Source organism: Carlito syrichta, unplaced genomic scaffold (assembly GCF_000164805.1).
Source record: "Carlito syrichta isolate Samal-C Ts95f unplaced genomic scaffold, Tarsius_syrichta-2.0.1 Scaffold307242, whole genome shotgun sequence".
Classification (NCBI taxonomy): domain Eukaryota; kingdom Metazoa; phylum Chordata; class Mammalia; order Primates; family Tarsiidae; genus Carlito; species Carlito syrichta.
Window position 1 is genome coordinate 196,107 of NW_007251338.1, and position 25,194 is coordinate 221,300.

Genomic DNA, 25,194 nt, shown 5'->3' on the forward strand with positions numbered 1-25,194 from the left:
GGCACACTCACGGCCACCCCAGCATCGACCTGCTGGGCTCCAGTGATCCTTCTGCCTCAGACTTCCAAGTAGCTGGAACTATAGATGTGCACTACCGCCTGGCTAATTTTTGATTTATTGTAGAGATGAGGTCTCGCCAAGTTGCCTGGGGTTGTTCTCAAACCCGTGGGCTCAGGCAATCCACTAGCCTCAGCCTCCCAAAGTGCTGGGATTATAGGCTGAGCCACCGAGCCCAGCACTACATGGTTTCTGAGAAACATCAGCATTCCTGAGTCAGGTGTGTGGGTGGATTCTGTAGGTGGGTCCTTGGCAGAGACAGATCCATATACAGTCGTCCCTCAGTATCCTCAGGGGATTGGTTCCAGAACCCCTTGTGGATATCACAATCCACAGATGCTTATGGCCCTATATAAAATGGCATTGTACCCGCATATAACCTACACGCACATCCTCCCTTATACTTTAAATCATCTCTAGATTACTTATAGTACCTAACACAATATAAATGCCATGTAAATAGTTGTCTTACTATATTGCTTAGGGAATACTGACAAAAAGCAAGTTTGTACAGTACAGACACAGTCATCCATTTTGGGGGGAATATTTTCATCCAAGATGGTTGAATCCATGGATGCCAAACCTATGGATACAGAGGGCTGCCTGTAATCCCTTCAAGACTTAACACAATGCCCTGCTCAGGGGAGGTGGTGAGGCAAACAAGGATTGTTGAGTGACTGAAGGCCATACTGAGGCACAGAGACAGCTGGCTGGACTTCACCTCCATGTGCCCTCCTCTTTGGCCAGGAGTCCCGTGAGGGCACAAGCTGTACCCAGGTAAGTATGTCGCAGTTCTGTTTTTCCCCAGATCCCCAGATGGAATAAGCCCAGCATGTGAGGCTCTCGGGCTATGGGGAGGACAGCCAGGAATCTGATAGAATTTCTAAGACAATGACAGGCTCAGAATCATGTGGAATATACCAGCGTTCATGGCACCACTGCTTATTAGCCAAATGGTGGAGACAATCCAAATGTCCATCAACAGATGAGTGAATAAACAAAATGTGGTATATCTATACAATGGAATAATATTCAGTCACAAAATGGAATGAAATATTACTACATTGTATTAAGTGAAAGAAGCTAGACACAAGGACAACATGTTACATGATTCCATTCATGTGAAGTATCTGGAATAAGCCAATCCACAGAGACAGAAAGTGGATTTGTGGTTGCTAGGGGCTGGAGAGTGATGACCAGTGAGTATGGGATTTATTTTTGTTGTGGTGGAAATATTTTAGAATTAGATGGTGGTGATGATGCCACAACTTTATAAATATACTAACAGACACTGAATCATACATTTAAAAGGGTGAATTTTATGATATGTGAATTGGGTTTCAATCTAAAAAGTCATACAGAGAAGGCCCCGGGTGTCTCTTGTGCGATTAGCTTCCATAACTACAGCAGAGTTCACACAAGGGCCCTGGAGCAAGACCCTCAGCTGTGCATGATTGGTGGAAGGTGGGGTGGTGGGTGGCAGGTGCTGCCAGATGCCATACCAGGCTTATGACTGTGATGGGTGGGGATGGGGGAGAGGTCCCAAGGCAGCATTGCTGTGAGGTCTGAAAACTGGGGCCACTGGGGCCAGGGATGTACAATTCCTACACCTCTCCCAGGACTGAACTTCTGCAGCTCAGTTGAAGTTGGGGTTCCCTTTGGCTTTGCCTAGACTGCATGGGAGCTGAGAACTGTCTGCTGCAGGCAGTAGAGCTGAGTGGGTAAGAGATAAGAGCAACAAGCTACACAGATCTAGGTTCAAATCCTGTGCGACCTTATCATCCGTGTGACCTTGCAAGGTGAGTTGTCTTCTTTAAGTCTCAGTTTTGTCACTGGTAAGATGAGGACAACACTATTACCTCCTCCTAGGGTGGTTGTGTGGGTTAAATGAGATGGTGCTTTAAAGTGCTTAGCACAGGCCGGGCTCGGTGGCTCAGCCTGTAATCCCAGCACTTTGGGAGGCCAAGGCGAGTGGATTGCCTGAGCCCACGGGTTCGAGACCTGCCCAGGCAACTTGACGAGACCTCGTCTCTGCAATAAATAAACAAAATTAGCTGGGCACAGTAGCGTGCATCTGTAATTCTGGCTACTTGGAAGGCTGAGGCAAGAGGATCACCTGAGCCCAGTAGGTCGAGGCTGTGGTGGCTGGGAGCGGCCACTGCACTCCAGTCTGGGCGACAGAGTGAGACTCCAACTCAAAAAAAAAAGAAGTGCTTAGCACAGAATCAGGTACACCACAGTGGTTCATGTAGCTCCTTTGGTGGATGGCGGGGTCTCCTGGAGCCTGGTTTCTTCTCCATGATATTCTGTAAAGGTGCTCATATGCTTGGGTGGCAGCAACACAGTGAGCCGTCATGTTTTTGGATGGAAATGAGCAGAACTGTTTGGCAGGTCAGGACAGCACTGGGATCTGGAGCAGAAGGGGATGGGGAGATGCCAGGGAGAGAAACAGGGCCTCTCTATCCTCCGTGGAAGGACCTTCTGCCAGGGGCTCACCTGACCTGGGTTTGCTACGGAATCATTGCTTCCAGCTCGAGTTTAGCTTCTTTCAGCTGTGATGCAATAGCAAGAAAAGGTCACTGGATTCTTCAGAGACTCAGAGCAAACACTAAGTGGATGAAACCATCCCAATCTCACTGCAGCAGATTTGCAAAAAGGCTTTGGGATTTTTACCTCCATCTCAGGAGCTTTCTATCATCTGAATACATTTCTGCAGCTGTTAATGCCATAGAACAGTAGAAGTGACACAGTACAGAAGGAACCAAAGAACACTAACTTCTGCCTGAAGGAAAGAAGACAAGAGGAAAAACCAGTATTTACAATGGAAGTGCTCAGAACCAATCTCTGTGCAGCACGTTTGCAGGTTATCCAATGCTCTTTTCAGTTCTTCAGTAAACTATCAGAACTGCTGTTCGGAGGTCCCTGAATGTTGAGATGAGCCCTCCACTCTGTGGAATGCTGACCAGACAAATTATCTGCTTATTTGGAAGCCAGCCCTGTTTGTATCCAGACTGGCTCATGCCAATTCTACATATTATTGTAATTAGCATAATTTAATGAACTATTCTGTAAATGAATGAAGTACGAGTATAAAAAGAAAGGGCCAAAAAAACTAAAAAGGTTTAGAAAGACTTAAGACTCAAATTTACTTTAAAATGCTGAGTAGTAGATGAGACAAATGTAAAGGATTGGAATACATCATAAATATCTAGAGAGATCCTATAGGCAGATTCGTCCCCAAATGTTAGAGTTCCTATTCCATTTTAAATAAAGATGGGATTTATATATGTTACAAGAAGTTTATACAAGTAAAACGACAAGCCAGGCTTGATGGCTCAGCTTGTAATCCCACGCTTTGGGAGGCTGAGGTGAGTGGACTGCCTGAGCCCGAGGGTTCAAGACCCGCCTGGGCAACTTGCCGAGACCTCATCTTTACAATAAATCAAAAATTAGCCGGGTGTGGTAGCGCACACCTGTAGTTTCTTAAAGTAATATAAAGTATACTTTTCAAATGGCTGTTCCTTTGTAAACCAACTCTTCCAAAAAATCAAGCAACAAATTAGCTGCACTATCTATGAGAACATCCACGGAACCCTGCTTCATAATTTTCTTACTCTTCTTTCCTAAAGCCAAGCAGCTACTATCTGCCCCGTGTGGTGTCACCACAGAGCTGTATTTCTCAAGAACTACAGTCTCAGAGTTGTTTTGCAGAGCAACAATGAAAACAAGGGAAATTTGAAGCAGTCAAATAAGTTTGGGAAGTGATTCAAATCTCACCCCTCTTGCAAATTCACCATGACCCCGCTACACTAAGAATAAAGAAATAGGCTAAGTTTTGCATAACCCAGATTTTTCCAAACTTATTTCACCATAGAAACCCTTTTTGGGAGCAATACTTAATAAATAGTATAATGGCCCATACCTTGGGACTCAATACTGTAGAACTCATAGAAGAATACAATACATGATCCTTATTCTTGAGACATGTACAAGAGTCAAAGGTATAAGCCAGGCACACACTTATGAGGGAGGACTAAAAAAAATCTGAAATTATCTTTTGGAGGGCGGGTCCCTTGTGGTACAGGCTTTTCCTGCTAGCTAAGTCTTCTAGGAACTCATCGGCATCAGTATATCAGCTAGCATTGTTGTGAGAAGCTGCATTTGGCTTCGGTGAATTTTTTTTATGGCAAACAGGTGACTGGTTCCTCCACCATAACAATGCTTGTGCCCATACAATGCTGAGTGTTCAACAGTTTTTGACCAAAACTGGCATAACCTCCATGCTCCACCCTCCCCAGTCATCTGATCTCGTTCCGAGTGACTTTTCTTTGTTTCCCTGGATAAAAACGTTCTCAAAGGGGAACGCTTTGCTGATGTGAAAGAGGTGAAACAAAAAACAGCAGAAGCACTAAAAGCCATCAAAATAGTCAAGTTCAAAAACTGTTTTAAGCAGTGGAAAAAGTGTCTCATAGGTGTGTTGCATTAAACAGAGAGTACTTTGAAGGTGACTGAAGTTTAAACATGAAAAATGGATACACACACGAAGAATAAATACTCCCAGCCACTGCAGCCTCGACCTGCTGGGCTCCGGTGATCCTTCCGCCTCAGCCTTCCGAGTAGCCGGAATTACAGGCACGTGCTACCACACCTGGCTAATTTTTTAATTTTATTGTAGAGATGAGGTCTCGTCTGCCCAGGCGGGTCTCGAACCCGTGGGCTCAGGCAATCCACTCACCTAAGGCTCCCAAAGGCGCGGGATTACAGGCTGAGCCACCGAGCCTGGCCACCTCTAATTAATTTTCACAAATTTTGAAACTCAGTCTCAAAAACTTGCTCCTGGTCCATTTTTCTAGAATGTTCAAAGGGCATTTATTTCATAAGTGCTGACTATCTGACTCTGTGCCAGGCCTGTCACTTTATATATGTTATCTCATTTAATTTTCACAATCATGGGAAATAAGTCTTATCTTCTTTTTTCAAAGAAATGGAATCAGAGTGATCACACAGCTAGTGGGAGAGCCTCGATTCTTATCCCGATCTGTCTGGCCTCAAAGCCTGTCTTGTTTCCGCTGTGCCGGGTTATGAAGATCCTTTGCAGGCTATTTCCCGAAGCTGGGGCTTGCGGGTGTGTGTGACTACATGTGTAGGCTGTGTGGTTCAGGCTTGGTGTGCCGGGGACAGCCATGGTGGGCTTGTTTCCCTAGAGTAGCCTGGACTTCCCATTCTCTTCCTCTCCTTCAGTCCAGAAGTTCTGCATTCTGACTTCAGAGGCCCAGTGGCCACTCCCTTCTCATCTCTTGAGGCCATGGCGATGAAGGCATTAATTGGGGGAGATTCTGCCAATGCTGAGTGCTTTATTTATTTTTTATTTTTTTGAGTTGGAGTCTTACTCGGTCGCCCAGACTGGAGCGCAGCCTCGACCTGCTGGGCTCTGGCGATCCTTCTGCCTCAGCCTTTGGAGTAGCTGGAACTACAGGCACACACTACCACACCCAGCTAATTTTGATTTATGGTAGAGATGAGGTCTCGCCAAGTTGCCCTGTGGGGTCTCAACCCGCAGACTCAGGCAATCTACCTACCTCAGCCTCCCAAAGGCGTGGGATTACAGGCTGAGCCACCGAGCCCGGCTGAGTGCTTTATTAATGGCATTGCCCCTAAGCACACTCCTGAGCTGGAGAGGACAGTAGGGGTTGGTGGGAAAATATGGACAGAAAGCTCTTCCTCGTGCTTTTCAGCAGGTCTTCCATGTTGTCCCTTTTTTTTTTTTGAGTCAGAGTCTCACTTTGTTACCCAGGCTGGAGTGCAGTAGCACCATCACAGCTCACTGTATCCTCGACCTCCTGAGCTCAGACGATCCTTCCGTCTCAGTCTCCTAAGTAGCTGGAACTACAGGTGCACACCGCCAAGCCTGGCTAATTTTTTTGTACAGACAAGGTCTTGCTGTGGTCTCAAACTCCTGGGCTCAAGCAGCCCTCTTGCCTTGGCCTCCCAAAGTGCTAGGATTACAGGCATGAGCCACCACACCCGGCCACAAATCCTTTTTATAGAGTCAAGCTGGATCCTTCCTTTCTGCTTTGTGCTCAGCTACCACTACCTCCTCTCTGTTCTCCATCTCTCCCTCCTCTGCCTTCCCAAGGAACTGACCTTGGAATGGACAGAAAAGATCCTGACTTGTGGAGAGGCTCACAAGGAAAAGGGTGAGAGGGCAGGAGGCAACCTGAGGTCCCAAATAGGAGGCGAGGCACAGCCAGGAGGGATGGAGGTGGGTGAATCTCCAGTTTCAGGTTAGCAACCCCCAGGGGTAAGCTGTAAATGGGGAGTAGAAGGTAGCTGAAGGAGGAGCCCACAGAATGGGATGATGGGAGTCAATGAGAGGTGCTGGCCTGGATGCCTGGGTTCGTGGGCAGGAAAACTCCCCTTGCAACTTCCACCCTTCTCTACATTTGCTTTTTCTCCTCCCTCCAAAATGAGGCTGTAAGTGTGTTTACATTGGCCTTCAAAGATGAATGGGCTGGGAAGTGGGGAGGAAAGGGAACTGACATTTATTAAGCACCTCAGTGTGCTGAGTCCTTGCAATTATTTCATCACTTCATCATAACTTTCACAAGAGGTGAGTGTGGCCATGGTAGAGTCAGAGGCAATGCCTGTACTTGAACCCAGGTTTAGCTGCTTCAACAGCCATGGGCTTTCTACCATACCCACAGTGCTACCATTATACATTGCCCCACCACAATGAGTAGAGCTGGATTTAGCGCTAGAGGAGGTTGAGTGTTGGCTGTGCTGCTCCCATCCTGGTTATGACAGGTCAGTGCACAGAGTTGCATCCTTCCCTGGGTAGCCCCTCCTCCCACAGGAAGGCTGGAAGCTGTAGCTTAGACACTAGACTCACAGGGCACTGAGTGCATCTGAGCCCACTGACTCTCTATCAACTTGGAAAACCAGAACAGGCAGGAGACCTGGGCATCTCCACCACAAACTCCAGCCACTGAATCAGAACTGCTCCTTAGAAGCCCGAGGCTGGACCTGCCCCTGAGCCCCTGGCTTCATCCCTTAAGCTCAGTACAGGGAATGGGGAGGGTCCTCTCCAGCCTCCTCTCCTCACCTTAACCCACAGCTTTCCAGTCCCTTCTCTCCAAATTAGCTCTCTAATGTAAAAAACTCTAGGTGTCCAAACCAGTCAGTGCTTTCAAAAGTGCACATTCAGCAAAGCACTGTGACAGCCCCCATTCCTTAGAGCTGAGTGGGTACTTGTGGGGGAGATATAGAACTCTGGCCCATGTTTCTTACTATAGGGTAGTCCTTCCTGACTGCTGGTTATACAGGGTCAAGATTTCCAAGTCAAAGCCCCTAGGATCCAGCCAACCTTTTGCTTCCACTAAAGTCTGAGAATCACTGCCTAGGCCTAGTCTCCTTGGCTTCTGAAGGCTCCCCTATTTCAAATAAAGGACTGTTGGTTGCCTAACTGATTGGATTAATCTCCATGACTCATTTGATTTCTCATTCTCTCTGAAGAATGATTTCCCCTTACTCTTGATTCTTCCTACAGTACTCTGGGTATGTCCTGTCCTCAGTCCCTTGAAATTTGTCTTGTATCTGTGTCTGTACATTCTGACATGCTGGGCCAGAAGCTTGCAGGCTGCTGGAAGCCCACCAGTGAGCACAGCATCTACCTCCCCTTCCCACGACACACACACACACACACACACACACACACACACTCAGTGCAGACTCAGTCACTGACCTTTAGTTATTGCTACAACCTTGAAACGGGTGCTAGGGGATTACAGTTTTGAAGTCTTTCCTGACATGCAACCAAAGGTTTGTCTTTTGCAATTAACACTGCAGACAAACACATAATGACCATCATGTTATGTGCACACAGTAGGCACTTTATCACACTCCATTTAAACCTATGGCAGTGGGTCACTTTAAAAAGAAAGCAACTGAGGCTTGTGACGGCAGTTCTGCACCCTCAAGCTGAACTTGAAGAGCCTGGATTCCAGCCTCAATCATCCCTTCAGAGGGAGTACTTTCAACCACCTTCCCCTACACTGTACTGTGCTCCCCCAGCGGTGAGGACTGAGGAGTCCTGGCAGAGTTAACGTGTTCATCCTTGGGAGAAAGGCACAGTGAGTATGCCCGCCGGCAGGAGGGGGGCTCTGGACCAGGCACCACATCCCTGAACCTCACTCTGTTCACGAAACAGTGTTGTACACCTGCCCAATACTTAACTCTTCAGAATATGCTTATCCCCATTACCTCACGTGTCACACTTTTTCGGGGCAGTCGTGGCAGCAGGTGCTAGAGAAAGTCTCCCAGCTTTAAGTCCACTGAAGCCCCCACACCAGCCTGGCCCCTACATGCTATTCCTGTCAAAGAGCTCTCTCCAAGGCCGCACCCTGTGTGGGTTTGGAGCTGACAGCAGAGGCTGGTACCCACGAGGCGGGTTATTCATACCCCACGCCGTGACTCCACACCCCCAGGACACACACTCACCATGAGATGCTGGAAGAGCCAAGAACGCATTATATTGGTGGCATGCTTGGGCAAGACTCCTCGTTTGTTCTTGGACTTCTTATCCTCATTGTCCAGGAGGGAGGTGAGGTCAAGGTTAACCTTCAGGGCACGTGGAGAGAAAATCAGCATCAGCAGCCTGTGAGGCTAGCGGCTAGGGACTTGTTGCCATAGAGACGGCAGGCTCTGGCTGCCAACCCTCTTCCCAACTATTCTTAGGGCCCTGGGGAGGTGGCCTTTCCCTCTCACCCCACACCAGCCCCTCAGAGAATGGAGGTGAGGCTTGGGTGAGGAAAGAAGGCAGTAAGGACAGGGAGGGGGAGGAGGGGAGGGGAGGGAGAGAGGAAACAGGCTATGCAGAGAGTATAGAATATATAAACTTGCCAAAAGCCATCTAGTAGTTATTAGCATTTCTATGGTACTTCACAGTTTGCAAAGCACTTTCCTATCCACTACCGTGCTTCAACCTCACAACAGCCCTATAGGTTGGCTGGGCTGTGTGCAGTTGGTAAGAATCCCCTTTTATTGATAAGAACTCTGAGGCCCAGAGAGGTTAGGTGACTTCTCCAAGATCACAGAGTTAATGTCAGATCTCATGCCTCTGACTTGGCTCTTTCTATTCTTCCTTTGTGTGTGCACTCTGTACCACTGAGGCACAGGGTGGCTCAGTCTGGAGACCAGGAATAGGAAGTGCAGGCTCCTTTGATGTAACCCCAGGAGGCAGCAAAATCCCAGGAGCTGATAAAACCTTTCCAAGGCCCAGCTTCTTATCTGTAAAGTAAGGGTAATGATTCCTCTCAGAGGAAGAATGAAGATTAAACGAGTTATCGTGTCAAGTGCCAAGCAGATAAGAAGCAATGAGTGCTCTACCCCACACCCATGCACGTGTGCACACACCCACACGCACACTCACCTGTGTGTTCTGGATCTGGATGGCTCCCTGGGGGATTGCTTGGGTGACCACCTGACCCTGGGAGGTTACCATGGTAACCGGTTGGTATAAGGCTCCACCTGAGGAGACAACCAGTTTTGGGGTCCCCTGCCATGAGAGTGGCTAGGCGTGAGGGCAAGCAGGGTTCCCAGTTTCCTTGGCAGTCACTTGTAAAGACCCTCTGTGCTGGAACTTTCTGGTATGGTTCTGGTTGGTCCACTTTAGGGGAGGAGTCAGTGGGTGGAGGATGATGCCCAGAACTGAGAGCAGAGCCTCTGATGAGAAGTGTTTGGGGGAAGGGACAATAGCCTTACTTGGCCTTTTGGGGGTGCATGAGAATTTGACCCACATTTGTTCCAAACCTTCACAACTGGGTCTTGGTGCTAACCATCTATGAACTTACAGGACATTTTCATTTAAAAAACTGAGCTAGGAGGCCCACCCTTGTTAGAGGATACCTCCCCACCCCTGGAACCTCCTCGGGGCCACCCGTTCTCCTCCCACGGTGTTCCCCACAATCCCCAGCCCATACCCTGCACCGACCTGACACGACTTGTGAGTTGACGGTTGTCATGGCGATGTTGCCCTGCTGGAGCGCTGAGGCTGGGACCACAATCCCCTGGGGGTTATTGGAGACTCCAGACATGGAATTGGGGGAATTCTGCAGGAGGTCCTGGCAGTGAGGGAGGCGTGGTTTGTGACAGTGTCACTGAGAGCTTAAATGCGACAGCCCCAAAGTCCTCCTCTTGCCTTTCCCCTTCCTGCCTTCCCTCCTCCCTCCTTCCTGCTCCTCCCCAGACCCAAATCCAGGAGGCAATTCACACAGCTTCCTAGAAAGAGTGAATAAGAAGGCTCAATATTAAAAGAAAAAAAAATCCCAAAGAACAAAAGTAGTCATCCATTTAACCATTCCATTCTCCTACAAACCTGAGACACAAGTTATCTTTGATAAACCAGTGGTCTCCTCTTTGACTACTCTTTGAAACCTCCAATAATGATGCCTGGATTCCAACCCCAAAGATTTATTTATTAATTTATTTATTGACAAGATTTTGCTTTGTCACCCAGGCTAGAGTGCAGTGGCACAGTCATAGCTCACTGCAGCCTCGACCTCCTGGATTCAAGCCTCTCAAGTAGCTAGAACCACAGGCACATGCCACCGTGCTCCACTAATTTAAATTTTTTTTTTTTTTTTGTAGAGATGGGGCCCTGCTATGTTGCCCAGGCTGGTGTCAAACTCCTGGCCTCAAAGTGATCCTCTCACCTCAGCTTCCCAAAGTGCTGAGATTATAGGCATGAGCCACTGTGCCTGGCCCCAACCCCAGAGATTCTAATTTAATTCGTCAGGGGTGCATCCTGGGCTCTGGATTTTAAGAAGTTCCTCAGGGGATTCTAACCAGGCTGAGAAATTGGCTTCACCTGGCTGGCACTATTCATCCTGCAGACTCACTTATCTCCAGATGCTTTCCCCTTCCCTCCCCACCCCTCCATGTCTCTTCCTCACATACCTCCGTGACAGCCTTGATTACACTATGCTCCACCCACAAAGCAGTCCCTAGTGTTTTACCTTTGTATCCATAGCACCTAGTTCAGGATACTAAAATATTTGTTAAAAAATATAAAGCCGCCATAGCCCTTGCATAGCCTGTCTTCTCAAGGTACCTCACACAAGCCTCAGCCCCAGCCACCTTCAGCACTTATTGAGTATCGCCTATAAATCAACTCTTTTCTCTTTCTCAGGCTCTCAGCACAGAGTTCCACTGGACACAGAATGTCCCTTGCCCCACATTGCCATCCAGCAGGTAGTCCTTGCTGTTAGTCTTTGCAGTAGCCAAGACAGCTAGGAAGACATTTTCTCCCCCTGGCTCTTTGCTCCCTTCACCATTCCCATTTAACAGCTGGGTGAAAAGTCCTTGCACTTGATGTTGAGGCCTCCAAGAAGGAGTAACAAGCCCACCCTGCTTTCTGGGGAGCCTGAGCTTGGTGGCTGGGTGCTCCGAGGGAGTTTGTGAGGAAGGAATGGGATGTATGGGATGTGTGTCAATGTCTCTAGGTTTGGAGACAAGCAAGAAAGGTCAGGTCAGGAATGAGATGTCGAGGAAGGAGCCTTAGGAGACCGGCCTGGGTCTTCTTAGCTCCTCCCAATCACGGTTCCTCATCTGCAAACGGGGCATGAACCAGTAGGCAGGTCCAACAGTCATTTAGGTGACATTCCTGTGCCCGAATGCTGGAATCATAGGGCATGAACTGCAAAGATTTGGAGACATAAATAGTCAAGAAAATAGATGAAACAGAGGAAAAAAGAAGGCCCCCAGCTTCCTAGCTTTTGTTTTTTAGGACTTGAAGGAACTTGGGTCTTCAACCTCCAGGGAAAGCCTATGGTTTAGAGCGAGGAGAGAAACCTGTGCTTGGAGGAAACCTTGAGCCAATGACTGCCTGCCTGTAGCAACAGACAAAGGAAAAGTGTCATAGCCCCAGGGGACAGCCATGATGAACTCTTCCCAGACCCTGGCACCATGGAAATTGGCAGAGCCTATCAGGAAGTGGAAGTCAGCACTGATTTATACATCGACTGGATTCAGCTGATTAAATCCCCCTTGGCTTCTCCTCCAGAGCTGCCTTTTTTACCCTCCCAGATTGTCTCTGGCCCAAGAGCTGGAGGAGTATCTCCTATAAATAAGCAGCACCAGGAGACGTGAAGCCAAGCTCTCCCGCCTCCCGCCCACCTGCCGCACTGGGCCTCTTGGGCTGGCTCCTCTGGAGGGGTGCGTCAGGAGGAGGCCTTGCGTCTATTCTTGGCTCATCTCCACTGCTGTGACCTTAGGGAAGGGAGGGGCAGCTCTTCCTGGGGCTCTGTGAGAACCTCCCAGCCAGTGAGCGTTAACCTTTAAGCAGACTCTTGGCCTTCCCGTTCATGCACTTGAAGTCTAAAGTTGGAGTCTGACATGCAGAAGCCTAGAAATTGGAAGAGCCCTCACAAGCCATGTATTTCAACTTCTCGAGGTACAAACAAGGCACTGCATTTTAGAGACCATGACTTGCCTATGGCCACACAGTCGGTTAGTAGCCACAGGATCAGCTCTCCCTAATCCACAAATACCCAACACATATGTTGTGTCAGGTTCTGGGCTGCAAAGTGCTCCTTGGATTATGGGGGTTCAAGCAATGGTCTTTGGAGGCAAGGCAAACAGATGAAAACAACCAGAAGTCCAGAAGCAGTGTGGATACCAGAAGAAAGATGATCAGTCTGGGAGTCAAGTCATGACCCTTCTGTGGGCGTTTGCTCCTTATTTATAAAATGCGTCTGGCCAGTGATGGCACCCAGGGGCCCTCAAAGCCTGAGTTTTCAGCGATGAGGCTGCTCCAAGATTGAGCTCCCTTCATTCCAACATCCCAGCCTGCCGTGTTCACAGGATGCTCCGATGCTATTGGAAGCTAAAGCAAACGTGGAAGGTAACTTTAGTGGAACAGTGGGTACCTCCATGCCATTCACCCTAAAGCCAGTAGAAGTGACTTTTCAGTAATCTCGTTTGGAACCATTCATGCTAAAGTAGTCCTTTTTTGCTAGGGGCATTTGAAGTTTCAAACATAAAAAGTTGTTCCAGATTTCTTCACCCCAAAGAAGTCCCCAGCAAGGTTAGGCAGATACAAGCAAAGTTAGGAAAATCAATACAAGATGTGTCCCTTGGGATTCAACCAAAACACCTTGTGAACAAACCAAAGGCAGAAGGGTGAATTACCACCTGGATGCTTCATCTGCTTACTCAGCTCTGGCTGGTTCTCTACCCTGTGGCTAGGGCATCCTCCATGCCAGCTTACCCTGTTTGGACAGCGAAAGGCAATCTGTATATTTGATCAGATCCTTCTCTTTCCTACCCTTCTCCCCCTTTTCTGGATATTTGGCTGGAAGGTGTTGAGAGGCAGCCAAGTTATATCAGCAAAGGAATGGAATAAAAAACTTCAGCGGTAGAGACCATGGGCAGGGCCAGGGCTGGCAACGTCTTAGCTGGGGCAAGTAGGAGGAAGCAAAAACTCAGCATCCCCGAGGTCAGGGCAAATGGTATTCCTCTCTTAAATCTGCAAACATAAGCAGTTTCACAAACCTGCCTGAGTACTAGAGTGTTTTTAAAGACACAGATTCACAGGGCCACTGAATCCGACCCAGAAATCTGTATTTTGATTTTTAATTTTAATTTTTTTAGAGGCAGAGTCTTGCTCTGTCACCCAGGCTGAAGTAGCAATGGCATGATCACAGCTCACTGCAGTCTTGAATTCTGGGCTCAAGTGATCCTCTTGTCTCAGCCTCCTGAATAGCTGGGACTCAGGAGTGTGCACAAGCCTGATTAATTGAAAAAAAAAATTGTAAAAATGGGGTCTTGCTCTGTTGCCTGGGCTGGTCTCAAATTCCCGGCCTCAAGCGACCCTCCTGCCTTGGACTCATAAAGTTCTGGGACTATAGGTATAAGTCACCATACCCGGCCAGTCTGTATTTTTAAAAACCTCCCTCAGATGGTCCCAAAGATCTATTTACCATACACACTGAATATTAGAGAGTATTCTTTCACCATGTTATTTCATTTTAATCTCACCATCACCTCCTGGGGTCAGCAGGAGACAGACTATTCCATTTGCCTGAAGAGATGAGACCAAGAGAATGGAAGTGACTTCCCAGACTCAAATAGCTGTGCTTCAGACCTAAGTCCTCTGGCTCTGAAAGTAGGATCGTTGCTCACATGGAAAGACCTATGTGCTTTGGGGTCAGACAGTCAGGATCCAATGCGAGCACAGTGCCTGGCACATTTAGCCATCTAGTAATTTATTTCCCACTTCTCTTGGCTAAGGTCACTCAACTAGGGAGTAGCACAACTGGATTTAAAAACCTGTCCTTGAAGTCCTCGAGCCACTTGGGTTCTTTACTTAGCAACAGCAGAGACTCAGCCGAGGTTGCACACGCAGAGTGGCACGAACTTTACCACGTGCCCCCTTCACTCCTGCCTGCCTGCTTAAAATGTTACTAGGTCACAGCCAAGGCCCAGGATTCTAAGCATCGTTTCTGTCTCAGACTAGCTCTGCGATTCCACCTGGCTGCAATTTCCAGTTGAGCCTCAGTCTCCAGCTCCATAGAATGGAGATAATGGGGCTCTGACTGGAAACAGTCTATAGGTGCTTTCTAAGGAGCTACTACGGCAACAGTGGAAGCCCATGGGGGAGCATATGTTGGCTGAGCACATAGTATTATTAGTTTCTCAGCAGCTTCTCCATGAGGCTTATCAGACTCCAAGCCCAGGTGGATGCTGCTCTGTCTAGACCCAAGTAGAGCTGCTCCCTCTTAGGCCCCTTAGCACCCAGACAGATGTGAGAAGCTCAATTCTAGTGATGCTTTTCAGCATCCAGAGCCTCACATCCCTGCTGGAATTGTCCAGGAACCAGGGGCTGAGAGCTGGTTACCCAGCCCAAGAACTCTTTGCCTTGTTCCACCAGGAGCCGGACAATGGTGCCCCCAAGTCCCTTAGGAACTGTGTGGAATCTGGGAATTTGATGGAAACTAACAACCTGGGCTCCACAGGCATCCAGGAAGCTGACCCACTCCTGTTCCTTGTGCGCTGTTTGCTTGAGACACAGAGGCAAAGAGCCTGTCAGATCCTCTCCGAAGGGGCAGAGCCTCTCAGAAGGGGAGAGCAAGGCAGGGAGGTGGGGTTTGGAATGGCTGAGTGCTAGTGCCCCCTGAGCACCACCCACAGGGTCAGTGGTAGCACCTGGCCCCGTGTCTATCACTTATTCTTTCCGAGACCTCAGTGGTCACAGGGGGTTTTCCTCAAATCTCATTTTGGAACACACACAAAAAAGATGACTTGTTGAAAGGAAGACCTTGCTAAGAAACAGTGAAAGGCTGTGGGATGTTTTAGAAGTGTGTGCGTGAGCCGGGCTCGGTGGCTCAGCCTGTAATCCCGAGCTTTTGGGAGGCTGAGGTGAGTGAATTAGGCGCCTGAGCCCGCGGGTTCGAGACCCGCCTGGGCAACTTGGCGAGACCTCATCTCTACATTAAATAAAAAAATCAGCCGGGCGTGGTAGTGCGCGCCTGTAATCCCGGCTACTCGGAAGGCTGAGGCGGAAGGATCGCCGGAGCCCAGTAGGTTGAGGCTGCGGTGGCCGGGAAGTAGGTGGAATTTTTCTTACTAGGATGCCTGTGAAACAAGGAAATGAACTACCTTGCAAAGGTCCTTCCCGCTGACGATTGTAGAAAACACAGTGCCATTCCCCAAGGCTTATTCTGTGGGAGGCTAGGTGCGGGATGAGTGGGTGGAGGGAGTGGGGGCAACGCAGAGCCTAGCCCTAACCTGCCATGCTCCCCCTGGCCACTAGGGGTCTCTGCTGATCCACTGACTCAGACCATGCTCACCAAAGCCTCCCAGGAGGTTGGCTCTTGCCTACCTTGCCTGGGGGCGGGGGGCGGGGAAGAGTGGGGGCCGGGTCTGAGTGCCTCCCTTCTGGAAAGCTTGTCCAGGGCACGCATGGTCCATCCTTTTGACTCTTCCATGCTCCCCATATGCCTTACATATTGGACACACCGCAGAACCGTTCCTTCTTATGCAGGTGTCTTCTTTCCCCAGCTTGGCTGCAGGTTTTTTGAGGGAAAGAGGCTGCAGGTTTTTTTCTGTTAATTTCCTAAAACTGCCTAGCACAGTGCTAAGTGAATGGTAAATGCTTGCTTAATGTGTGGTTTGACTGGGCTTTGGCCTGGAGTGGGAGAGAATGTATTCGTGTGTGTGTGTGTGTGTATGTGTGTGTGTGTGTGTGTGTGTGTGTGTGTGTGTGTATGCGCGCGCGTGTTACCCTGTCCCCACACACCCCTTCCAGGCAGCATCCTTCTATTCTGGCAGAGCCAAGATCTTATCTTAGACCAAGAAAGCTAGATTCCCAAACTCAGGAAAGCCAAGCACATGTAAACAAGCCACCTAATCCAGTTCTCCTTCCACTCCTGTTGGGGGCTTTAGTCTCAAGGCAAAGGCAGTTCTGGCCTGTGGGGACAAGAAGCAGCTGCTGCACTTAAGGAACATTCCTTCTCAGAAGAGAGAAGCGCTCAGGTTTCACTAGCCTAGCGGGAAGGACCGCCCTCTGTCTCCTGGCCCCTGGATGGAGGGCTGGGGGCTAGAAACCGGCAGAAGAGACAGCTTTGATACCGAGGGCAGGCAGCATGAACCCAACTTTTTGCCACTTATGCCTGGGAGTGCCCCCTTTCCATCTAGGTGGTGATTCTTCCAGGGTAGATTACCTTCTCTTGCTCCACCCAGCCTTAAACTCACTAGTCAAGTCCTCCGGATGCTTGGACACTTGGCAGAGCCTCTAGAGCATTGACTGGGGCCCCCAACCCCTCAGCCTCCTGCCAATCTTGGAAATGTAAAACTTCTTGTAGGTTAATAGGCAAGTTCCATTCTTCCCAGGAAGGCATGCATTGATTAGTCCCCTTCCTATTCTGTTAGGGAGCCTCACCCTTCCTATTCTGTTAGGGAGACTCAGAGCTGAAGAGAGGTAGCTGGCCTGCTAAGCCCAGCATCTCAGAATTAGGTCCACTTTGTACCTTTCTTCTCCTGATTTTCAATTTATTGGCAAATCCAAATTCTTCCTTCCCAGCAATTGGTTTCTTCCTCTCTAGTCCCTAAATCCCTGAACTATAGCCAAGACCCCTGGTTCTCCTTCCTATGTGTCACAAAAAAGTATCACCATATAGCAAGAGGAGCCTAGGTTCTGGATTAATTCATCCCGGACTCTTCCACTTACTAGGTCTATGGCCTTAAGCCTGTGTCTTTTTTCTTTTTTTGAGTTGGAGTCTCACTCTGTCACCCAGACTGGAGTGCAGTGGCACACTCACAGCCACCACAGCCTGGACCTGCTGGGCTCAGGCGATCCTTCTGCCTCAGCCTTCCAAGCAGCTCAAACTACAGGCACATGCCACCACACCTGGCTAATTTTTAAAATTTATTGTAGAGACGAGGTCTCACCATGTTGCTCAGGCTGGTCTTGAATCCCTGGGCTCAGGCAATCCTCTCGCCTCTGCCTCCCAGAGTGCTGGGATTATAGGCGTGAGCCAATGTGTCCCACTGAGCCCATGTCTTAACTTCTCTCAGCTTCTCTTCCCTTGGATGTAAGATGGGATAATAATGCACATCTTGCAGTGAGGGAGCTCAGTAAATGCATACCCTCCCTCTGCCAGTTCTTCTTTGAGCAGTACAAGATGTGGATACATGACTGATTGGTCTCTGATATGTCTCCAGTTCTGACCCCATTGCCTACATTTTCCACTGCCTTTAAAATCTTTAGCAGTTAGCCATCGCTATCAACCTCAAAACATAACCCCCACAAATGTGGCTGCAAGATACTCCGTCACTGCATTTTGAGGTCAGGGACTGTGCCACATCCATCTTTAAGCCCTCAGAGGTCATTAGGCTCAAGAGGTGCTCAAAGGATAAACGATGCATGAATGAATGGCTGCTCCACCCTCCACCCATCTCTTTGTCTCCAGGGATTCAGACAGGCTCTCTCTGCTCATCGCCTTCTCCCAGATGTCTCACCACAGTAATAGCACTCACCTTTAGAGCTGCCAAATAGGCTACTAACTCTCCCCAAGCCTGCCTGAATTGTCCCCTCCCCCAGGAGGTCCTTCCAAAGTCAGTGGATTGGCAACTTCTCCAGTCACAGTGGGCAAAAGTCCTCCTGCTAGCCTCTCTACTCCACACTGACATGTGTTTATCCTGTCTCTGGGCAGGAACAAACCCTGGATGGGAGGTGTTCATACCTGGTCTGGGGACTGGTATCTCCCTCGGGGAGGAGGAAGGATGCTGAGTGGTGGCTGGGGCAATCTCCAGCCACGTGTGCAGACTGCCTGATCCAGGAGCCCTTCCCGTGGCTCCTTTCTCATCTCTTTGGCTGTTCCTTTCCTCAGTACTCCCGACCCTGCACATTCTGTGACTGACAAAATTTATTTAGATCTTTGTGTGTGGCTCATAGCTCCCTTCCACTGAGACTGGGTGCTCCTTCTGGACATCGCTTGTGTTTTTTCCCCCACAGGACCTAGCACAGTGCATACAGTAAGTGCCTCCAAATGCTTGGTGATTGAGTGAGAACTGTGGCTCAGCCCAATTTGTCTGGAATAGAGCTGAGGCTTAAATCTCTATAGAGAAAGAGGGATGCATTTCAGGACAAATTAATACTTGAGTGAGGTTCTCTCTAGTGGAATGGTTCAGTCTGTGCCTGCTAGAAAGGAAGGGAGAGTCCGGAGTTGCAGCTTAAAATGAGTCTATTTCTGAGACTGCTACCCCTGCAAGGAGCCTGGGCTCTGAGGAGTAGGAAGTCTGGGTGTCATTGGGTACCGACAGCGCAGGATGGGTTTCTAGAGGGCGGGAAGGACTAGTTGTGACCCAAGTCCCTTACTTCCCTGCTTGGTAGGGGAGTCTCCCCTTCTCCCACCTTCCTTCCAGTCCCGCAGAGAAGACTCACATAGAGAAATGGAAGGCCAGGCGGGAGTATGTTCAACCCATAGGGCTAGATGGAGGACACGGCATGGCATCTAGGAGTGGGGGTACCAATTTGAAAACAGAAACGTCTCCCGCTTTGCAACACAAGGCTGGATGATTAGCACATGGGGAAAACCATGAGCCAGCAGTTTGCAACAAAGCTGGCAGGCGGTTGGAATGTTGATCCGGAGGATCATGTTCCAGAGGGGAGACACCCCTCCCCAGGCCAGGCTGGCGCTCAGGGCGGCTATTTCAGGCTGGGGAGATTAAGGTTGGACCATGACAAATGCACGTGCCTGTTCACCCATGCACGCGCACACACACACATACACATGCACGTGAACACACAGACACTCCTTTTCTCTCTCCTCTCCCATCGTGGCTCCTGTGTTCTGAAGCCCAGACCTGCCTTCTGCACTGAAAGTCTCTGGCTGGCCAGGCGTGGTGGCTCAAACCTGTAATCCCAGCACTTTGGGAGGCCGAGGTGAGGGAATTGCCTGAGCCCACGGGTTGGAGAACAGCCTGGGAAACTTGCCTGTAGTTCCAGCTACTTGAAAGGCTGAGGTGGAAGGATCACCTGAGCCCAGCAGGTCGACACTGGGTTGCCCTGAGCATGCCACTGCACTCCAGCCTGGGCGACGGAGACTCCAAAAAAAAAAGTCTGACTCCCAATCCTTGCCAGTACTGGAAGAGCCCTTGCAAACCCTTGCCCCTACCTCAGTGGGACAGTGGCAGGAGCCTGACCTGGGAATGTAAATGAGGACAGCATGTGGTATGTCCTACTGACCTTCACCTCCTCTGTGTACCCTGGACTGTGCACTGAGCTACATCCATTGTTTCTTCACTTTCTCCATCTCACTATTGCTACCATGCCTCTTTCCATCTCTCTTTCTGCCTCCATTTTTCTCTACATCATCTCCTCTTTCCTGGGTCACTGTATCACCCTGTCTGTTTCTCTTTATTGTTCTTTTCCTCCAGTTCTTCAGTCTGTCTCTACGTCCCTCCTGAATGCTGACTCTCCATATTTGTCTTTCTTTTCCTTTTTATCTTTCTTTCTATTTCTGCTTTTCTTCTTTAGCACGCTTTCTCTCTCTCATTGCATTACGTCTTTTAACAAATACCTACTGGTCATCTATCATGCACAAGACCTGTGGTAGCCACTGCAGAGATCACGTGGGAAAGTGCAATAAGACTATAAAGGAATGAATCTATTTCAAGAGAATATCAGCATGCAGAAGCCTGGGCAGCTGTTTTTAGACCTGTAATAAAGTGATTTGGTGATTTCAAATATATAAAATACTGTCTCCACTCAAAAAGTGCTACCTAGGAGAGGAAAATACACAAGCATCTGTACTATAAAGTCACAGATGATATTTGCCGTTATCAGTTGCTCAGCGTGCTCTGGCAGTTAGTTAAAAGCAGGAAAAGCCCATTCTTGATGAGGGTATCAGGGAGGCACCGTGGGCAAGGAGCCTTGTGACTGCCCTAGGGGAAGAGGCTGCAGAGAAGTGCCGTTCGTCCTGGGGAAGTGTCCCCCAAACCGACAGGCATGTAAGAAGGGTGGCAGCACCTCAAGCAATCTGATTGGCCCAGAAATGGAGGCTGAAGTCAAGACCTAGAAGGGCCTTGAATGTCAGGAGAACGGATGTGAAAGCTGGGGGTGGGAGTGGGGGCGGGGTAAGCAGGGTTTCTGAGCAGGAGAATGACATGAGGGAGGTTAGGAAGACAAACCCAGCAGCAGAAGCTTAGGCCGCGTGGGTGTGTGGGTGGGCTGAGGGATGGCCAGAGAAGACAGCAGAGTAGTTAGGAGCCTCTGCAGTCTCCAGTGTGTAATTACCTCATTTACCCTCCCCCCAAGGCTGAACGAAGCAGGTGGTGGCAGTCAGAGAAAATGAAGGGACATGTTTGAATAATACAAGTAGGAATACCTCACTAAGTGTCCTTCCTCTATTTCTTGGTGTGTTCAACACTCCCCCCCCCGCCCCCACCGTCTGAGTTCTACTTTCCCACTTTCCCAGATCAGAAGCCTTTCAGCAGTGGCTACCCCAGGGCCAGTTTCAACCGCAGGCAGAGATCCGATGCTTCCAGTGATAGGAATCAAAGTTCCTTCCTCTTTCCTCAAAGCTCCAAGGCACTGAGTGCTGGGATTCCCCAGGGGGACTGATTTTCTCAGACAGCATCTCTGAGCTCTTAACCCTCCAAGGGCCCATGTTGCCCTTCTCTGCAAGCCCCACCCCTCCAGTGACCCTGTTCCTGCAGTCCGACCTGTCAGCCTCAGATCCCAACCCTGAGGGGGCCGCAGTGGCTGCTAAATCCTCTGCCCTTCCTTCCTTCCCCCACTACCCTGGTACACCCCCAGCTCCAGAGCTCAAGGTAGAGTTGGAAGGCCCAGGAGGGGAAATCCAGTGCCTCTCCAAGGACCTGATTATTTCCAAAGACTTGTGCTAATTTTCTGATATGATCCTCACATCTCTGTGAGGCACTAAATCCTCATTACTTTTCCTGACCGATGCATTCTAATTAGATCAACACTTAAAAAAAATTCACAATAGCCACAGGATGGCTTTCCATCTCATTAACTCCTCACTTATTATTTTCATGAAAATTACTGATAAAAATGTGCATCTCCATTTGGTGAGGCCTCACAGCCTCCTCAGCTCCTATCTTGCATCTCTCCCATCACCGGGACTGCGCAGCATCACCATGGTAACCCACAATAATAGAAACTAATAAATTACAAACGAGATGCTCGTTGAGCAATTATTGTCCTCTTTTATGCAAGTTTCTTGCTAATTTTGATCATAAGGGAAAGTACAATAAGACTCTGAAGGAATGAGTCTATTTCAAGAGAATATTAGCAAGCAGAAGCCTGGGTAGCTGTTTTTAGATCTGTAATAAAGTGATTTGGTGATTTCAAGTCATAGGAAGAGGAAATAAACTTCTTGCCCCCTGTCCTGGGCAGTACTTACTGTCAAGACTCACAAAGATACCACTGGGGCGGGGTTAATGTGACACTGAATGTATCTTTGGTGTTTGTTGTCAAAATGTGCAAGGATGGCTGGCCTTCTGGAGGTCAGCCTGTCCCATAGTACCTTGCCTCCACCAATCTGGAGAGACAGAGTATGTGGGTTGTTTCTTGGAGGCCTACTGACTAAACAGCACAGATTCCTTAGGCACTGTTTCTTTCCAGCACCTCTTACCACTCATTCTTAGAAAGTTTTCCCATACCCACATGCCTGATTGTCCAATGAGAAGAGACTACTGGAAGCCTCTTGGGGGACCCCCCTATGTTTCTGTCCTGGACTCAGGAACTCAGTGGAAGGGGAACCAAAGTGGTGAGCCTGTGGCTTATGCACATGCCAGTGAGTTGGATGAGAAGGTATTGCCAGGCAGCGGACTTAGTTTGTAGGTTTTAGAAAAACTCTGCCCTGGAATGGAGTGAAGAGCCCATTCATACTCCAAATGTGGAGTCACTATTTCTGCATTTCCCAGTTCCCAGAGTGAAGGTGGCAGGCAAGTCTTGGAAAGGAATGGCTTAAGGTGACAGGCACAGTGGCCCTGAACCTCAGGGGGACAGGGGTGTTGGGGTAGGGTGAGTGCCTAGAGAATGATCAGGAAAGCTGATTTCACCTGTTAGGAGGGCAGGATCCACAGAATGATGACCCTCCCCAAACTCTCCTTCCCAGGAACAGAGAACTCAGCAAGCTGCAACTCTTTTGAGAAGCCTATAGGGCTCTCGGACATCTGGGCCTCTTCCCAGTTCATCCTCCAGGAAGGCTTTCCTTCTTCTTAACTCTCATTTATTGGGATATCTTGGGTCGGGAAGCCAGCAGTTACTTTGGACATTGTCCCTCTCAGATCTGGTAATTTTCTGAGGAACACTGATGCCCTGGCATGGTGGAGTCTGTGCAAAAAGGGAACTGTGCTGCCTGATGGGTATAAAAAGGAATGGGTGAGAGGAGAGCCCACGTGATGAAAGGATCCAATGAGTTTAATCTGAACGTCCCCGAGAGACCCTCCTCTACTCCTGGCTTATGAGCCTGCTTAAGAGGTAGGACCCGGCTCTGTGTGTTACCTGTGAGTGAAGGTTGATGGAGGGCTGGTTGGGAGAGTAGGGTCCCCCGAGGTCATTCCTGAGCAGGTTATCGCTGTGCATCTTGGTTTTGAGGCAGGTGATGTAACGGTTACAAAAGTCCTTGCAGAGTTCGTTGACTTTCTCCAGCTCCAGCAGGTGGATTCTCAGGACCTGGATTGCCTTCACCATCTGGGGAAAGGGAAGAGCGATAAGCCCAAGTGTTTGTGTCACATTCCCCTTGCTGCTTGGATCCACAGCCTTAAACACGCTGGGGGAGGGGAGCCCATCCCTTGCCCTGGACACATGTTTTCTACACTCAGTCTTAGCCAAAAGGCCGAGAAACGATAGGCACGTGCTTTCTCATCCCTATGATTTAAATTCTAGTTATGGTTCTCTGCTGATTATTTTCTTGCTTTGAGCCCTCTGTTATCACAGCTGTTCTTGTATTCTGAGAACAGCACTGGCCTTAGAGATAGAAGGCCAGGTCCAAGCCCTGGGCCTGCCATTTACTATCTGTGTGACCTTGGGCAAGTTGCTTAAGCTCTCTGCGTCTTAGTGTCTAACAAATGGGATAATTATACTCGCCCTAACAACTTTACAGGTTTGTTGAGAGTATCATATGTGGGGAGGTACATGACAGCACGCTGCGAAGTGTGAAGTACTGAACAAGCATAAGGAAGACTGAGATCAGAGTTTCTTGCAAGTGCTCCAAGAGGTCAGGGACCGTCTATTCTTAAGCACTTATTCTGAGTGCTTCATGTGATACAGGTTACCTTGTGGACGCTCCATTGATACTTGCTGACTGACTGAATAATCCAGCATGACTTAACTGGGCACTAGATACCTAACAGTCTGTCGTGGCCTTTACTGTACCCTTTGGACTGTTGTACGTGTGCCTGTTGCCTCTTAAAATGGACATTCCTAACCTTTCCATGGGAAGGAACTATTTTGCGATTGAAACTTTTATCTTTATTATTGTTATCGTAATAAAAAGAAAATACTAGGGAAAGTAGGGAAAACAGTGGGTGAAAAAACTGCCGTTGATCCAATCACCCAACAACCATGATTTTGTTTTTTCCATGTGCATATATTTTAACATAGTTTTAATAACCTGGTACACACAGTTTTATTTCCTGCTTCTTGTCAAATGTAGTTTTCTAAGTGCCAGAATTGTTTTCCCTATCCTCTCTTCTACATTGTGAGCTTTGAGAAGGCAGGGATGATGTCTAATTTGCTCACCATGTTATCTTCAGCACCAACACATATGGATACTGAGTAAATATTTGCTAAATGCATGAAAGTTATTGAGTAAATATATATTTTAAAGTGTTGCATATTACTCCATGTGTGTGCCATACTTAACCAGTCCCCTATTGTTAAGTATTTAGATTATTTCCAATTTTTCAACCTTATAAAAATACTATAGTGGATGTTTTCTAAGCTTATAAGCTTAACAAAAATATTTCTGCATTATGTCTTTAGGATGAATTCCCAGACATGACAGGAAAAAAAGCTATGAACATTCTTTTTTTTTTTTTCTTTTGAGTTGGAGTCTCACTCTGTCACCCAGACTGGAGTGCAGTGGCACGCTCCTGACCACCGCAGCCTCGACCTGCTGGGCTCCGGAGATCCTTCCACCTTAGCCTTCCAAGTAGCTGGAACTACAGGCACACGCTACCACACACAGCTAATTTTTTTGATTTATTGTAGAGATGAAGTCTCGCCAAGTTGCCCAGGTGGGTCTCGAACCGGCGGGCTCAGGCAATTCACTAACCTCGGCCTCCCAGGGGTGGGATTACAGGCTGAGCCACTGAGCCCAGCCAGCTATGAACATTCTTATGGCTCATAATAAATATTGCCAAAGTACTTTTCAACTGGAGGTTATTCAAATGGTGCTGAAGCAATTGGATATCTATATTTTTAAAAATCTTTGATTTAAGTATCATACTTTATATAAAAATTAACTCAAAAGAATTAAAGACATAAATATAATACATAAAAATATAAACCTTTTATTTTATTTTTTTTTGAGTTGGAGTCTCACTCTGTCACCCAGACTGGAGTGCAGTGGCCGCTCCGGGCCACTGCAGCCTCGACCTGCTGGG

The 25,194-nt window shown here is 48.5% G+C and overlaps 1 protein-coding gene across 5 annotated transcripts in view; it reads right to left on the reverse strand.

The window, feature by feature from the left end:
• The window catches only part of PKNOX2 (PBX/knotted 1 homeobox 2), a 214,059-nt gene that overhangs the window by 14,933 nt on the left and 173,932 nt on the right, over positions 1-25,194 (reverse strand). For all 5 annotated transcript variants that reach the window (XM_008064251.2, XM_021715647.1, XM_008064252.1 and 2 more), the window contains 4 exons: positions 23,090-23,278; positions 10,046-10,175; positions 9,485-9,582; positions 8,554-8,673 (listed from right to left, as the gene is read on the reverse strand). In XM_008064251.2, coding sequence (XP_008062442.1) covers positions 8,554-8,673; positions 9,485-9,582; positions 10,046-10,175; positions 23,090-23,278 — 537 coding nt within the window. The remainder of the gene's footprint in view (positions 1-8,553; positions 8,674-9,484; positions 9,583-10,045; positions 10,176-23,089; positions 23,279-25,194) is intronic.